Source organism: Moschus berezovskii, chromosome 1 (genome assembly GCF_049115385.1).
Source record: "Moschus berezovskii isolate FMDL1 chromosome 1, NW_MosBer_1.0, whole genome shotgun sequence".
Lineage (NCBI taxonomy): Eukaryota > Metazoa > Chordata > Mammalia > Artiodactyla > Moschidae > Moschus > Moschus berezovskii.
The window spans coordinates 154,379,555-154,397,031 of NC_142460.1; the positions used below are offsets into that span (position 1 = coordinate 154,379,555).

The 17,477-nt window shown below is 38.3% G+C and overlaps 1 protein-coding gene across 4 annotated transcripts in view; it reads right to left on the reverse strand.

The window, feature by feature from the left end:
* The window catches only part of ARMC8 (armadillo repeat containing 8), a 104,321-nt gene that overhangs the window by 45,927 nt on the left and 40,917 nt on the right, over positions 1 to 17,477 (reverse strand). For all 4 annotated transcript variants that reach the window (XM_055413056.2, XM_055413032.2, XM_055413062.2 and 1 more), the window contains 8 exons: positions 16,952 to 17,094; positions 16,750 to 16,847; positions 12,959 to 13,051; positions 8,821 to 8,901; positions 5,509 to 5,584; positions 5,322 to 5,412; positions 3,711 to 3,771; positions 1,195 to 1,395 (listed from right to left, as the gene is read on the reverse strand). In XM_055413056.2, coding sequence (XP_055269031.1) covers positions 1,195 to 1,395; positions 3,711 to 3,771; positions 5,322 to 5,412; positions 5,509 to 5,584; positions 8,821 to 8,901; positions 12,959 to 13,051; positions 16,750 to 16,847; positions 16,952 to 17,094 — 844 coding nt within the window. The remainder of the gene's footprint in view (positions 1 to 1,194; positions 1,396 to 3,710; positions 3,772 to 5,321; positions 5,413 to 5,508; positions 5,585 to 8,820; positions 8,902 to 12,958; positions 13,052 to 16,749; positions 16,848 to 16,951; positions 17,095 to 17,477) is intronic.

The window sequence follows — 17,477 nt, forward strand, 5'->3', positions numbered from 1 at the left end:
ACTACTGGAGTGGGTAGCCATTCTCTTCTCCAGGAGATCATCCCAACCCAGGGATGAACCCAGGTCTGCCATATTGCAGGTGGATTCTTTACCAGTTGAGCCACAAGGGAAGCCCAAGAATACTGGAGTGGGTAGCCTATCCCTTTTCCAGCAGATCTTCCTGACCCAGGAATCGAATTGAGGTCTCCTGCATTGCAGGCGAATTCTTTATCAACTGAACTATATTGAAGGAAGGGTAGGCACAAAACTTTAATATATAAAGGGCAGAGTACGTTAATACAAATATCAATGAAAGTTATTCTAGGCCCTTTCTGAGACAGAGAAAGGTATACCCTTAATAGTTTGTTTTATTTTTAGTGTTAAATGCCAAAAGAACAGTTGCCGACCAGATGAAGTTTTTTGGAACACAAGGGCAGGGAAGAGGTCAAAAGAATAGTTTTTAAAATTTACCATTGGGACCAGTGGCATCAAAGACACAGTCACATATGTGAAATAGTACTGGTTACTATTTAAGAGGCAATGTTCTCTCTACTATGACCTCCTTAAATAAACTGTCTCTAACAGAATGTTTATCTCTCACGTTTAGAGAAGTGCATATGACAAACAGGTTTAGAAAAACAAAGCCCAAAAGAATATCTACCATTCTAAGGAACTGATAGTTTGAGAAAAAGTTAGCACAATTTGGTCCTTGATGCTTTCAAAGTAGAGGTTAGGTGGTACTTTACTGTCAACTACCAGGCCCAAAACACAGTATGAAACTGCAGAAAAGAAAGAGAAGATGGCAAAATAGGAAAAAACAGTGGCAGAGAGTAAAATAAAGCCACTCAGTCTCCTGGAACAGAAGATTACTTTTGTTCTAAAGAATGAGAATATAGCAACAGAGATGATTCTGGAACCTTGAAAAGGATTAGAGGATGCTGATATAATGTTAATAACCCTAGCTTAGAGACCCTGCTATTTTGGGGTTAGGTGGGAATAAGGGATGAAATTTCTTGATTACCTCCTTACTAAAAAACTTAACAAACTGAATTCAAAAACTCATAAAGCAACATCATCTTCATTACCAAAAGTAAAAGATTTCTTTATTTAAAAGGGCTCTGAACTGTAATTTATCAGGTGGTTCAAAGTGGTGAACAGTAAGAAAATCTTTTTAAAAATCCCTCTTGAGCTGCTGAAAAGGAAAAGAGAACATACCCTTTTAATATCAGTGATGGCACTCACAGAGCTGGGATACTTGAAGTAATCAGCAAGCATGGCAATGAGGTGATCAGTAATGCTAGCAATTCTCTGCAGCTCAACATCTGGTTCAATCAGATAGGCGAGTGTCTCAGCTCCTTCAACTCTCTCCTCTAGTAACCTCTCCTTACTGCACATTCGAACCAAACAAGGCAATGTCTGGAAGGAGTGAAATTAATTATTTGCTTTTTTGGTAAAGGGAAAAGCATGATAGAGATCATATAGTAACTAAATCGACCCAACGGTTTTTACTGGGAGTCATGTTTGTAATCAAATATTTAAAAAAAGACTTTCAGAGAATAAAAGGATTTTTTCTGGAATGTAAAAACAAAATTCAGTGCGCATTAATCATTTACACTGGCCCACTAAACGCACATATATTCAAAGCACTTTAAGCTTTTGTGATTGATGAGACTGAAGCTTTATCATACAACCTTACAAAAGACATTCAAGAATCCCTAATATATCACTGCTGATGCTTCCGCCCTGTCTGTGCATTTATTTACCTAAAATAATTCAGCAGTTTAATTAGGAAAAATTTTGCCTTAGAAAAAGCATGCCATCTTTTCCTTGTTCTCAGTTGCTCAGTCGTGTCCGACTCTTTGCGACCCCGTGGACTGCAGTCTGCCAGGCTCCTCTCTCCGTGGAATTTTCTCGGCAAGAATACTGGAGTGGGTTGCCATTTCCTACTCTAGAATCTTTTCCTTAATGAGTGTGATATGGCTGGGATGACTTTCAATTTTTTGTTTAGAGATTACAAAAACAAAATACAGCTTTAAAAATTCAGTTATCTTCCCAATGCTCAGATTCTACCAGTTCTCCTCTAATCCAAGTGAAATGCACCAATCACAGTTCTGTGGTTCTCCAAAGAACTCCCTGGAATGACTGTGATATCAGTTTTACTTCTGAGGTCCTTCGAAAATCTTGGCTTGGTAATTAACCTACCTTAAGATAAAGATAGAGCTACGTCATGTCCAACTTTGGCAATCCCATGAACTGTAGCCTACCAGGCTCCTCTGTCCATGGGATTCTCTAGGAAAGAATACTGGCGTAGGTTGCCATTTCCTTCTCCAGGGGAACTTCCTGATGCAGGAATTGAACCTAGGTCTCCCACATTGCAGGCAGATGCTTTACTGACTGAGCTATGTGGGAAGTCCTACATTAGGTTCTCATTAAAAATATCTCATGTTTATATTTCTAAGGCTGAAGAATTAACTTTAAAGGTTGATGTAGAAAGAGAAACTGAAACCATAGAATTATAAGAAGCTTTCCTCTACAACCACAGTCAACTATGTTTTGTTCTAAGTTCCTATCATAGCTTTACCACAGAGTTCAGCACTTCACTGTTCACTATTGATCTCTTATCAGGCTGGTTCCATCTTTAAGATACAACCCTAGGCTTCCAAGAAGAAAGCCTTATTCTTATTTTCCTTTGAATAGTTACCAACATTTATCAATACCATAAATTCATGGATTATTGAATTTAATGCTCACAACTACTACCCAAAGAAGATACTATTAACCTAGTTTATCAATGAGAAAGAAAAGTAGGGATAGAGTAGTTAAGTAAGGATGTGGAAGCCCTCAGTGCTCCATGCAGGGCTACCTACTTAGGGGTCCTCAGATCTCATTACATCAACTGTCTGCTTCACCAAAGATTAAAGAAAACATTAATCTTCTTAATGGTCTTTTATCCTTGGGTTCATTTTGAACACAGATAATGAGAGATTTCATACTCATAAAATGACACACTATTTACAGCTGTTCTGTATAGTTAATAAGTTTAATGCATTTAATATATTATTCTCAATAACCCTGTGGGATAGATGAGCAGGAATTATTGCTCCCATTTTCATAATTAGGCATTTGAGGCACCAAAAGAATAAGGGATATGCCCAAGGCTACCAACCCAGTCACTTGTGGAAATGCTAAAACCAGAATCCAGGTCTTAGGACTTTCAGGGCTAGTCTTTCATTTGGGCTTTTCTGAGTTCTAGTTGCATCTGACACACCACAATAATGATGATTGCTTTCAAGTGTTATTTACTTATTCTTTTTCATTATGCCTTTTTATTATCTGCCATGAGGGTGAAATTAAGTCTTCATCTGAAGAGTGAGCAAACTGCTTGCCTACAAAACTGTGTTGAAAACAATGAAAATCAAGTATTAAAATATATTTTCTATTTAACTTGAATCTTACATATTTTTATAGTATTTACTTCCTTCTAATTACCATAAAAGTGAAAAAGTTTGACAAGCAAAGATTTACTTTGACTTTCAAAACACATCTAAAACCAGTTTTTAAAAACTACAAGTCATCCCGTTGAAGAGCATGACGTTTTAATATTATTTCTTGCTGTGTTCAAATGCCGTAGTGATAAATATGTAAAAGGGAAAGGAATATCAATATTTATAGTCAACGCTTAAATAGCTGGGTAATTTTCACATGTTTATAGAAAGAATTAATTAGCTCACCTTTAATACAATACAGTTGTCATCTGTCCGAATTGCTCCAGCTCTACACATGTAAGTTAAACTGAAATAAGATGGCAGAAAATAAGTTTTTGCTAGTATTTTAAAACTTAAAAAAAAAAAAGTTTACTTGCTTTTAAGATATTATAGAGGAGAAAAAAGACAACTACTCTTACTTATCGTGAGGGAGAAGGTTTTGACACTTTCTTACCTGAGATTCTGTTAATTAAAGAAAACTATCTGATATATGCAGACAGTAAGCCAGATATTTCTTAAATACCTACAAAATTGTCTCAAAATTAAATGGCCAAATGAGTGGATAAACATTAAAGCGAGGTGTTGGGTACACTTGAGTCCTTTATACCTTTCTCTATACTTTTTACGTTTGAAATTTTCCATAACAAAAAGGAAAAAATTTTTAAGTAAAATATAAAGTCAACAAAGTATCTAAGTTTAAATGAGGTTAAATTGGGATATTTCAAATCTAGTAACAGCAGAATTATCACAGAAGAAGCATTTAACTTGCATTTAACTTTAATACTTACAAACAGCTATCCCTAAGATATTAACTAACTAGTCAGATGTTACCAGTAGTGGCTTTGAGAATTAGTTAATGATTTGTTCTTTTGAAGAACAATTTACCTTCACAATTGTATCTGACTTTGAATAAAATTACATTCTCCTTTCTAAGCATTAATGAATTTCCATTTTGAATTAGATTCCTTTTCAGGAGGGAAAATAAAATAAAATACCCCATGTTATGGCTTTGAGGGAAAGCTTTAAATAAACCAGTAAAATTCCTTACTTATATTGTAGGAGTTAAATTCTTTATTACTGTTATCATTATCTTAAGATTTGTTACTGCCTTGTTTTTTGAAGCCAGTTCCATGAGACCATTACCTTACTGACAAAAAGGCAAATGTTTTGAAGACAAAAAGCAGATGAACAAAAAATACAAACCACATAAATAAATAGAAAACAGAAAATTCATGATGCAAGGATGATTCACTGAAAATTCCTCATCTGGGCCAAAACATTAGAGCCATAGCTCCTTAAATATTGGAACTAAACCATTCACTTAGCACAGAACCCTACACAACAGGTATAAACTCTATATGGTAATGAATTGATAATTACAGAATTAACATGTATTGAATGCTTACATGAGCCAGGAACTGTGCTAATAAGAACTTAAGTAACTATCTTATGAGGAATCTTAGTTTTGTTTTTCTAAAGAGGAGGAGGTCACATTCTCTGAAATCATGCCTTAGTTATCAACTTCAACTAATTCTGTTTCTTTATATTCTCCTGACAATACTTAGCATAATCTGTGTTCGTTAAATCTGATCTAATTCTGTATTATTTCAACTGAAATACAAGGAGAAGGGAATGTACTGAAGTAATTTTCTGTACAGTCCTAGATGTTATGAGAGTTCCAGTTCTGCATGCAAACTGAGTACAAAACTCATAACCATTTAAAAAGATATGATATAATCCCATGACTGTCAAACTTCAAAATCCCCAAACAAGATGGGGATTGAGAGTGAGCTGACTAGGCCGTCCACAGTAGACAGGTAAAGCTGTATCTTTCTCCCACACCATCTTCACTTTTACCATTTTGCTGATGTCAGCTGCATCTCAATGGGCTTATCCCTCTGTAACATCTTCACAAAAATCTGTGGTAACAACTCTCCATCAACCAAAACTAGAAATAAAACAAGTAAAAAAGAGTAAGGAATTTTTTAAATCTACAAAGTTCATAAATTAAATTATGTAGGTGCCACTGAAAGTTCCAGCCTACCATTTACCAGGGTCATCGATACCTGGGGGTTTTCAAAAGCTAAAACTGAGAAGCATTTCAGTGCTTGCATTCGAACCTATAAAAATAAACAAAGCATTTATTTTAATTTTGCAAATACAAATTTTAATCTCTCAGATTCTAAACCCTTCTGAAGAAACAACTATTTAAATCTGCTTAAAGTACTAAAGGAAGGGTTTGAGGGAATAAAAATTAGACTTGTATATCTGAAGAGTACTGTAAATTAAAATTAATTATAAAAAGTTAAAATTAATTTTGAAATAATGGAAAAGAAAGAACAGGAAAGTAGCAACTAAAACTGAACTAGATAAATCCCAATCAAATTTAAAAGAATGCTGTAAAAAATACAATGTTGATAAGGCAAAGGGAACTTAATAATAATAATAACTAACTTCTTTTCAAGTGAGACATTTCTTCTTCCCAAACTGCAAACCAGAACTGAAGAGAAGATCAAAAAAAGTACTCTTATAGTTGTGTACTCTTATAAAAGTACTCTTATAGACATGGGAAGTGGGGGAAGAGAACAGGAAAGAAAGTTATAAAAAAGTTCAAAAAAGGACTAACTAATTCAACTTTAGAAATACTTATGAATTGTGTTTTGTTGTTTTTGTTTGGTTGCTAAGTCATGTCCGACTCTTTGCGACCAGGCTCCTCTGTCCATGGGATTTCCCAGATGCATACTGGAATGGGTTGCCATTTCCTTCTCCAGGGGATCTTCCCAACTCAGATATCAAACTTGTATCTTCTGCATTAGCAGGTGGATTCTTTACCACTGAGCCATCAGGGAAGACTATATGAATTATGCTGCTGCTGCTGCTAAGTCACTTCAGTCTTGTCTGACTATGTGCGACCCCACAGACGGCAGCCCACCAGGCTCCCCTGTCCCTGGGATTCTCCAGGCAAGAACACTGGAGCGGGCTGCCATCTCCTTCTCCAATGCACGAAAGTGAAAAGTGAAAGTGAAGTTGCTCAGTCGTGTCTGACTCTTGGCGACCCCATGGACTGCAGCCTACCAGGCTCCCCCGTCCCTGGGATTCTCCAGGCAAGAACACTGGAGCGGGCTGCCATCTCCTTCTCCAATGCATGAAAGTGAAAAGTGAAAGTGAAGTTGCTCAGTCGTGTCTGACTCTTGGCGACCCCATGGACTGCAGCCTACCAGGCTCCCCCGTCCCTGGGATTCTCCAGGCAAGAACACTGGAGTGGGTTGCCAGTTCCTTCTCCATGAATTATGCTGCTGCTGCTAAGTCGCTTCAGTCGTGTCCGACTCTGTGCGACCCCATAGACGGAAGCCCACCAGGCTCTTCCATCCCTGGGATTCTCCAGCCAAGAACACTGGAGTGGATTGCCATTTCCTGCTCCAATGTATGAAAGTGAAAAGTGAAAGTGAAGTCGCTTAGTCGTGTCCGACTCTTAGCGACCCCGTGGACTGCAGCCCACCAGGCTTCTCCATCCATGGGATTTTCCAGGCAAGAGTACTGGAGTGGCTTGCCATTGCCTTCTCCGTGAATTATGCTACTATACCTCAAAACTAGGTAATCTGGGATGACACCAAGGCTCAAATTCTTGACCACAGACAACATAGTTTATTAAGTTGTTAGTTTTCATTCTTTCTGTTCAGTTTTCACCAGATGACCTAAGCCTTACTTCTAAGTCTGAGTAAGGTTCTTCTGTGGAGCCCGAGAGTGGCAGGATAGGTAGCTGGGATGTGAGGAAGCCCTGTCCCTCACTTGGGTGATGCTCTGCAGCACAAGCACAAGCCCACAGGTGGAACCTAGAATATGTTCATGACACTTTGTCAGTGGAGCAAACCTTGGCAAGAGTAGTTATCAAAATCTTTTTCCTTCCACAATCTGTAACTTTCCATAGTAGATAAGGAAGTCCAGTGTAGAAAAGAAAAGAAAGAAATGGAGGAAGAACTAGGGGAATTAACGAAGCTAGAGGATGGAAAAGAAGAGCAGTAGATCACCACACCAGCAACTGTCTGTTGATGTGCAAGTGCTAACTGGTCTCAGCCTACAATGCTCTGTGCAGAGCAGAGGAAGCAGTTCTAGCATACACTTCTTCCCCTTGCCTCTAGCTAGTTTCAAGTTGGTTCCAGCCCCCATTCCTATCCTAATGAGATCTTCACCGAGATCTATTAATAACTTTGGATGTCTGGGGTATGGAAAACATACATATTAGCAGGCCATACCTGCAATAAAGCTAAGGACCACAACAGCAGACTGCTACTGCTGCTAAGTTGCTTCAGTCGTGTCCGACTCTGTGTGACCCCACAGACGGCAGCCCACCAGGCTCCCCCGTCCCTGGGATTCTCCAGGCAAGAACACCAGAGTGGGCTGCTATTTCCTTCTCCAATGCGTGAAAGTGAAGTTGCTCAGTCGTGTCCGACTCTTAGCGACCCCATGGACTATAGCCCACCAGGCTCCTCCGTCCATGGGATTTTCCAGGCAAGAGTACTGGAGTGGGGTGCCACTGCCTTCTCCGCAACAGCAGACTAGGATCAGCATAAATAGATAGAAGACAAGAATGACTGTTTCTCTGTTCTAAAGGAAATTCCTACCATACTTAATTCTAATGTGACACAAGAAAGACAGTGTTCCAATATTTGCTACAACTTACTAGTGGGACAATAATGAAATGATCAAAGTTTTAACTAAATGCCTGATAGAATATCATGACACTGCTTACCTGTATATAAAAGGTAGTAAAGAAATTAAATTAACACACCTGAAAACCCTTGATTTTTTTTTTAACTCAAAATACAAAATAGAACACATTTTAAATGTTGATGTATATGTGGGTATATGCTATAAGTTTTGGAGAAGGAAATAGCAACCCACTTCAGTATGGCAGCCTAGGAAATCCCACAGATAGAGGAGCCAGGCAGGCTACAGTCCATGGGGTCGCAAGAGTTAGACATGACTTAGCAATTAAACTACCACCACCATGCTGGAAGTTTGAATCAATGTGGTTAAATAAAGATTTCAAACAGGAAATCAATCTGAAGTCTTTTCTGATCTAGCAAGCGAGTCACTGCTCCTACATACTTCAAGGTACATACAAGTTTGGCACTGATACCATACCAGAAGAGACTACTAATGATCACAAGTAAGATTGTTTTTAAAAGCATTCTATAGGAAAAACAATGCCTCACAACATTTTACTGATAAAATACGATTCTTGATCACAATATCTATCAAAGAAACAACAAAATATGTGGGCCTCTTTCCAGACCAAGACGCTAAAAACCAAAAATAAAATATAAAAATCAGGCCATAATTTTTAACATCTTACTTTGTAAGATACTGAGGTTAGTAGGTGAGCAATATTCTGAACTGCACCATGGTTAAATAAAATTGTTTGATGATCTGGACCCTGTAAGAAAAGAGAAAATACATTAACAGGAGTAATGATTCATTCCAATAACACATTTACTTAAGTGGGGAAAACCACATTCATTGCAATGTAGAATTTTCAGTTCTACATTTGTATAAACCCATTCCCAAAAAGCATGGTAGACACTGTTTTTAGTCCTGCAAAGGGCTGTCACAGTTTACCTCTCATCTCAGTTCTCTAGAATGGCTCGCTGTCTCCTTACCTCCCCAGAATAAGGAAGGGGGCACAGAATATTCTGACATTGGCCCTCATATCATCACAGCAATAGAAGCACTCCAAATTCTGCAATTCACTTGCACGCCCTTATCCCCTATGCCCAAGGAGACAATGTAGTCATTCTTACAACTTAAGACTGATGACTTAGTCAGAGGAAGTCTAAAACTAATTAGCTACATGAGAAACTAGACCAGAGCCCAAGCTACCTCAACACATCAGGGAGGTCTGAGCAGTGGATGGTGGGAAACAACACTCTGTAACTGGGAAGTAAACATGTTTTAGTTCTTTCTCTCTCATTTCTTTTAAAATTACCACTCCTTAGAGTTAGCAGGTGAAGAAATAGGAAAATTCAGGTATTTTATTCTTTACTGACTCTGTTTTCTACTAATCAATTTACTGAAGATCTTCAAAGTGACTAAAGGTTAATGCAAGACTTCAATTTTCCCAGCACTTAATTCATTTATGTCCCACCCATCCACTCAAATAATGAAAAGTCAATTAAAGCCAAGACAAGGATGGTATTTCATGTTTATCATTATTTAGGAGATAAAAGTGTAGCATCAAAAAGTAGGCTATCTGTCTGGATTCAACAGAAGAAACCAGTTCCTAGTGTAGAAAAAGAGCTCTCAAACCAGCTTCTCCTATTCACTGTTTAGCCAATAACGGATCTTGCAGATGTTCATTCTTTCTTAGACCAAAATATCCATCATCTGAAGTGGAAAGATTAGCATTTTTTTACCTCTGAGTAGTAAAAGAGCCATATTCTATTTTATAGGCTCCTAAACATTTTATTTATTATTCAGTTCAGTTCAGTTCAGTCTCTCAGTCGTGTTCGACTCTTTGCGACCCCATGAATCACAGCACGCCAGGCCTCCCTGTCCATCACCAGCTTCTGGAGTTCAGTCAGACTCATGTCCATCGAGTCGGTGATGCCATCCAGCCATCTCATTCTCTGTCGTCCCCTTCTCCTCCCACCCCCAATCCCTCCCAGCATCAGAGTCTTTTCCAGTGAGTCAACTCTTCGCATGAGGTGGCCAAAGTATTGGAGTTTCAGCTTTAGCATAAGACTACTTAAAAAAAAAAACAAAAAAAACCACAGCAATTCCTCTCTTAATTTCCACAAATTAAAAAAATTGAAGTTTAACTGATCCTATACATTTTCTAACTTCTAATCACTACATAATATTCCACAGTTTACTCATGCAAACCCCCATTACATATTTTAAGTAGTTTCTAATGAAACTCCAATACTTTGGCTACCTCATGCGAAGAGTTGACTCACTGGAAAAGACTCTTATGCTGGGATGGATTGGGGGCGGGAGGAGAAGGGGACAACAGAGAATGAGATGGCTGGATGGCATCACCAACTCAATGGACATGAGTTTGAGTTAACTCCGGGAGTTGGTGATAGACAGGGAGGCCTGGCGTGCTGTGATTCATGGGGTCGCAAAGAGTCGGACACAACTGAGCAACTGAACTGAACTGAACTGAATGTCTCACTATTATAAACAATGTTTTGTTGAATATTAGTAAAGCTGAATCTCAGTGCAAATCCTTAGGGTATGAGGACAAATTCCCAGAGTACAACTTCTTGATATTATTTACCAGTATATATCCATTCAGAACAGTACAAACTTGCTTTTATAATAACTGAAAATACTGACATTCCCAGGGCATAGGCTTGAAGTGTATTCTTTCCCTACCTCATTCTCACCCATGCATCGGCAGTTATAATTACAGGTACTCCTTACTGGGTACCTGCTACATGTGGGGCCCTGCTCTAAATGCTCTATTTGAATTGACTCATTTGAAACACGAGACTCTGGCTTATTCATTATAAGGGTAGTGGTGGAGACTATGATGGGGAAGCCAAGGAAAAGAAGGGTCTCCTAAGAATCTGATCCATTTTTTCTTAGCTATTAATAAATATATAACTAGAATAAATTATGAAGATAAGCCTCAATTAGCCTTGGCTTACAAATTTTAACATGCTGACTTATATACAGGTAATGTTCAGCAGAACAGCTAAGTGGGCAGGGGGCTGCCTTTACTCCCTGTACTTCACTGCTCTCCCATTGTATTCAGCCAAACTGTTCCCACTTTCAGGTGACCTAATACTAATAGATTATTTTATACTCTTCAAGACATTTTACATATATTCAAACAAACACCCAAGTATATTCTTTTCCCCATTTTAACACAATTGGTAAACTAATACTATATATTTATAAATACTATATATTTATAAAAAATACTATATATAAATACTTGTTGTATAGTTGTGTCTGACTCTTTTGTGACCCCATGGACTGTAGCCTGCCAGACTCCTCTGTCCATGGGATTTCCCAGGCAAGAAAACTGAAATGGTTGCCATTTCCTTCTCCAGGGGACCTTCTCAACCCAGAGACTGAACCCGTGATGTCTATATTGGCAGGTGGATTCTCTACCACTGAGCCACCAGGGAGGCCCCATATAAATACTACATATATACACATATAGTTAGACATTTAGATTGTTTTCAGTCTTGGAGTTATGTTTAGAAATTATGGTGAAACACAAAGCAATTCTCTGTACATACTGTTCTCCATCACTTACAAGATATTGTACCTTTTAATTCCTCAAATTCTTTGTCCAAATTGCAGCAAATATGTTAACAAAAGAACCTCTTCCTTCTCTCTGTGGTTGTAGACAGGATTGTGTAAAAACAATTACAATGAAGGAATTAGTGGCTGAGCCAACTAAAGAGGAGGAACTATTGTTCTATTCTTATTACGTCTCTCTTGAATCTCTCCAAATCAACCTGCATGAACCTGGAGTTAGTGAAGCAGTTTCCTCAGGGCAGGAAGTACATAAGCCCTCACGTTCCTACACACCAAACGACTGGTCTCAAAATGTGAATAACTGCTTAGGAAGTGACAACAATTTAGAAGTTAGGATTTCAACCAATATTATTACTAGCCTTCTTTTGCTTCTTAATAAATCAAGGAGAGAATTTCAAAACTTTAATGATGATTAGCTTAGAACACAAATATTTTAGAAACCTCTTTATCTCCCTGACCAAAGTATGTAAATTTATTTCATATTGATACTAGTATATGCAAATTTGTAGATCAATCTTAAAATGCTATTATAAATTTTACTTCGGGCTTGTATGTAAACAATACAAAAATAAAAAATTTTTATAATTAATGACAATACAGAGATCATCAGATCAGTTGTTTTCAAAGACACATGTTGTTAGTGTATCGGTAGGCAAAGGCTATTACTATTGTCACTGCTACTTGGGTTTAAACACACTACAATGTTTCCTGAAGTCTAGTTATATTTAACTACTTAAACTGATGGATAATCCTGAACAGAGCTGGCTAATGCTACTTATCACGCTAAAAGAAAGCTGAGTTCTGTTAGTGCATGAGGGTGCTTGTAAATTATAAAAATGTCTTGCATACAGGCTATTTGCTGCAGCACTGACTGCACAAGACTGGAAACAAGCTAAATGCCCAACGGTAGGAAAAAAGTTGAACAAATTATTGTACATCTATACAATAAAATACTATTCATCTGTTTTTTAAAAAAGAAAGAGGAAGCTCCTTATGTACTGATATGGAATATCCCTCAAAATGTTAGGTAAAAAATGCAAGGTACAGAACAGTATGTATGGTCTGTTACTGTTTGTGTCAAAAAAAAAAAGAGGAGAAATTACATACATAGGTCTGCTTATATGTGTATAGATTAGCTCCAGGAGGACATACCAAGAAGGCACATCTCCTGAGGGCATACAAGTGTTTACATTATAGAGAACAGTTATCCTGGTTCTTACTTTACAGCAGTGTGAGAAGATCTGACAGATGTACTCCTGGGTATAGCGGGACCTGCTAAGCAGCGCCATGAGGTGCGGTATCACCGTGGCATCCTGGAGTGAAAGGGAAGAAGAGCAGAGCAACAGGAACTCAGATTTGGTGACTGTCTTTAACACTGATTTCCAAGGACAGGTACACATGTAAGCCTCTTAATGACAGTAAATCAAGTCTGTTTAAGGAACATAGCAATACAAAAGCAACATGTAATCAAAACTGTCTAGGCAAAGGACACGGAAAGGGGCTTCAATTTTCATGCTTGACAATAAAATACAAGAACAGGAACTTCTCAATTTCTCTCCCATAAACATCCCCACAATAAAACAAAATCATTTCAATAAGACTTGAGATAATCTATTCCAAAACGAAAATGTGACATAATAAATAAATACTTACTACATAGCTTATAAGGAGGAATTACTGTATTAAAATAAAAGTTGACAATTTTGAAGTCTGAGCTGATATGGTAAGTATCAGTAACAGATTAACACTTCTAGTAACTGTAGTGAGCTACTTTCAGTCTTCACAAGACAAGACAGTTTATATAATAGCAGCTTCTCACTTACAGCCCACTCTCTGCCTACTATTAACACTTCACAACATACATGATGGTACAGAAGAAAGAAGAATCCACCCAATCTGCCTCAGGGATCTCAAAAAATCTCTTTCGTGATTTACACAGTGAGAGGATATTTGGCCCCAACCACAGATGTAAAAGGAGACTTAGCTTGAGTGCTCTAGTCAATGCTGTCATAAGTCCTACAGCAATGCTTTTCAGATATAACGCACATTGCATGTATGTTCTCAGGGGATATTTTGTATGTATAGATTGATTCTGTAGGTCTGAAGTACGACTTATGATTTGGCATTCTAGCAAACTCCCAACTAATGGTTGATGTTGCTGGTCCACAGACCACACTTTGACAAAAGACAACAGAGGGCAAGGAAGGAAACTTAAAAGAATACCACTGTTGGGATAAACAAGGTTTGGGGTTTCCCTCAGTATGAAAAGAATGCCCGAGATACATAAAAGCTAAGTAGGAAAACAGTAGGCTATTTTTGTAGAAGATGCCTACAAATAGAATCTTTTCCCCCTGCTTGTTATAACCCTGTGTTGTCATAAGCAGTTTAAACACAAAATGAGGGAATTTCCTGGCAGTCCAGCGGTTATGACTCAGGGCGTTCACTACTGTGGGCCCAAGGTTCAATCCCTGGCCAGGGAACTAAGATACTGCAAGCTGCTGTGTTACATATCTGCAGTTTCTGGTTGATTAAACAAGGCAAAGAACAGTTACATAATTTCCCCAAAGTCACTCATCTGATAAACAATTTCAAACTAGACATTCTGCCCTCTTCAACAGCATTGTGTGCTCCTTAGTTTAGTGCCTGGGTTGCTATGGCAGCTGGTCTATATACAATCCTACCCACAGATGTCAGTTAGTTACACTGAAATAATACTCTGTCATTATCCCACCCAACATTTTTCAGAGTCTCCACAATCTCTGAGGCATAAGACTGTTTCATAATTTAGGTATCCTATGAAAGTCCCTTAAGTCCCTGTGTCTTAATTTTTCTTGCAAAAAGAAGCTAAGTTGGTATATATGCACCACAATCCATTAGTAGATCATGAAATCAATTTAGAGAGAGAGCAGGAAGGAGCTGAATCAGTTGACCAGGGTCAATCCCTTCCCCATTACTAGGCTGAGGGCTGGGGAAAAACTTCTAGGGTAAAGAAGATGAGTGATTGGCTTAATTTCTTTGTAAAAATGACAATCGGAAATCCTTAAGTAAACAGACTGATATTCAGATGGACAGTTCTATATAGAATGCTGTGAGAATGCTTCCTCAATTTATAAGTGCTTACTCTACACATGGACATCACCAGATGGCCAACACCGAAATCAGACTGATTATATTCTTTGCAGCCAAAGATGGAGAAGCTCTATACAGTTAGCAAAAACAAGACCAGCAGCTGACTGTGGCTCAGATCATGAACTCCTCATTGCCAAATTCAGACTTAAATTGAAGAAAGTAGGGAAAACCACTAGACCATTCAGATATGACTTAAATCAAATCCCTTACGATTATACAGTGGAAGTGAGAAATAAGATTTAAGGGACTAGATCTGATAGAGTGCCTGATGAACTCTGGACAGAGGTTTGTGACGCTGGGAAGGATTGGGGGCGGGAGGAGAAGGGGACGACAGAGAATGAGATGGCTGGATGGCATCACTAACTCGATGGACATGAGTTTGAGTGAACTCCGGGAGTTGGTGATGGACAGGGAGGCCTGGCGTGCTGTGATTCATGGGGTAGCAAGGAGTCGGATACGACTGAGCGACTGAACTGAACTGACGGTAAACCAGGGGTTCTCAAAGACTGGTTCATGGACCAGTAGCATCTCAGTTACCGGTAAACTTGTTAGAAATGCATATTCTCAGGCCCCACCCCACAATGACTGAATCAGAAACTCTGGAGGTAGGGTCCAGGATTCTGTGTTTAATAAGCTCTCTAGGTAAGTCTGGTGCATGCTCAAGTTTTAGAACCATTGTAGTAAATGGTCTATGGATTTATGAGGCATGGCTCCCCAAAGAATGTTACACAAATCCTTGAGGTATAAAATTGAGATGCTTCATAATTTAGCTTCCTGCTGTCTGAGATGACCCACAAGCCTCATTTACAGACCTTAGGCATCATTACAGGCCAGAGGAGCAAGCGTCTAATGTAGGAAAAACAAACTCTGGAGGCACGTGACATGTCCCTCTCCCTGCTTGCTTTGCCTGTGCCTCTTGACTTATATTCTTGAAATATCTGTAAAACGTGACCCTGGACAAGATCTCTGATACATATGTATCCACTTTGAAACTACGATTCTGCATCTCAGCTCAGAGAATCACAACCAACATTTTTTAAAATGAAAAAGGATAAAATAGAAGTCAGAAGGCACCACATTCATGCAATTGTTTTGTGAAGACTATCTCAAGATACTCCCACCATGATTCTGCACCCCCACCTCCCACCCCACACACACAGTGTGGCAGTGGAAAAAATAATTCTTACTGTGAATTGTGGGTAAGAGAGTTTGCAAAATACTAGCCTTGATAATTTTATTAAGAAAGCCCCAGATAAGCAACAGATAAAAATATACCCTAATAATCCCTGAAGTTTTTGAAAACCAATGAATGACTCTCTAGATCTTTAGATTCTCTCACACGTATTCTCCGATTCTAGCCTGGTAAGTAAGCCTCTAACAAGTGCTTCTGGTTCACCTCTCCAGCTGAAATGAATAATGATTCCCCTCCTGCATTAAACTATTCTGTCCACTGTCCTGCATATTCTCTTTTTCAAAGATGTGTCCTAGAACAGCTTCTTTTCTCTACACTTCTTGAAATCTTATCCATTATTCAAGACCAGGTCAAATTCTACCTTCTCTATAAAGCCTCCTCTACCAGATTTAACCTACAGTGAGTGCATTAAGTGTGTTTCCTTTATGTGTACATATTAAGAAGGGTCTTTACAAAACAAAAAACAACAAAAAACCCCAGCTTATAAATTTCTCAAGGTCTGAGAATATCTTTCACTGTTTTACAAAGCCTAGAACATTTGATATTTGTAAATTAGCAATTCAAATACTTCTTGAGACTTTTCTATAACATAGTTATCACAGCTAAGATAGGTTATGAGATGCTAAGTAAATCAGAAGTATGCTGTTAGTAAAAATGTAACTTGATGATTGAAAAACACCTAAAACTCACTGTATACAGTAGTTCCTCTGGAGTGACGGGACTGGTGAAGATGGTGCGCAGGCATCGGAGGCAAGCTTCAATGAACTTCAGGTCTGGGGACAGTAGCCCTGTTAAGAGAAAACAGATTTGAGACCCATGATTTCAACTTATATTTAAAACGCTGCAAACTGATTCTACTTTTTACCTGTATAAAAATGACTTCCTTACATACCTTGCAGTAAGGCAGGGATAATATGGCAATCTAGTAGAGACTTAACATTGTTTTCAGTACCCATAGCAAGACTTCCCAATACCACTGCACATTCAGTTTTCAATTCTGTGCTTGAGGTTTCTTGCTGAAGCAAGTACAATAATCTAAAAAGAAAGAACTTGATAAACAGAAGAGACTAAAAAACTTAAAAGTAAACATTAGCTAAAAGTAATGTTACAGAAAAAAGCTACCAATACATCCCACACACTGAAAATATGGTAGGTGAGTTTACAGGCTGCTAGGAAATGGTCATATCTTTACATAAGCTGTTAATTTAATAAAGGAATATCGGCAGGGGCGAGAACTAAAAGAGATTTTCTTCTTTTTGAATAACAGAATTATCATATAATCTTAGTATATCAGAACTTTAAATCTGAAAGTTGTCCACATGCGATGTCTGTGGAAAGAGCCAGCACGACAGTCCACATTATCTGCCACTCTAAGACATGAAGACTCCCAAAGCCAAGTGCTGGTGGATCTTAAGGAC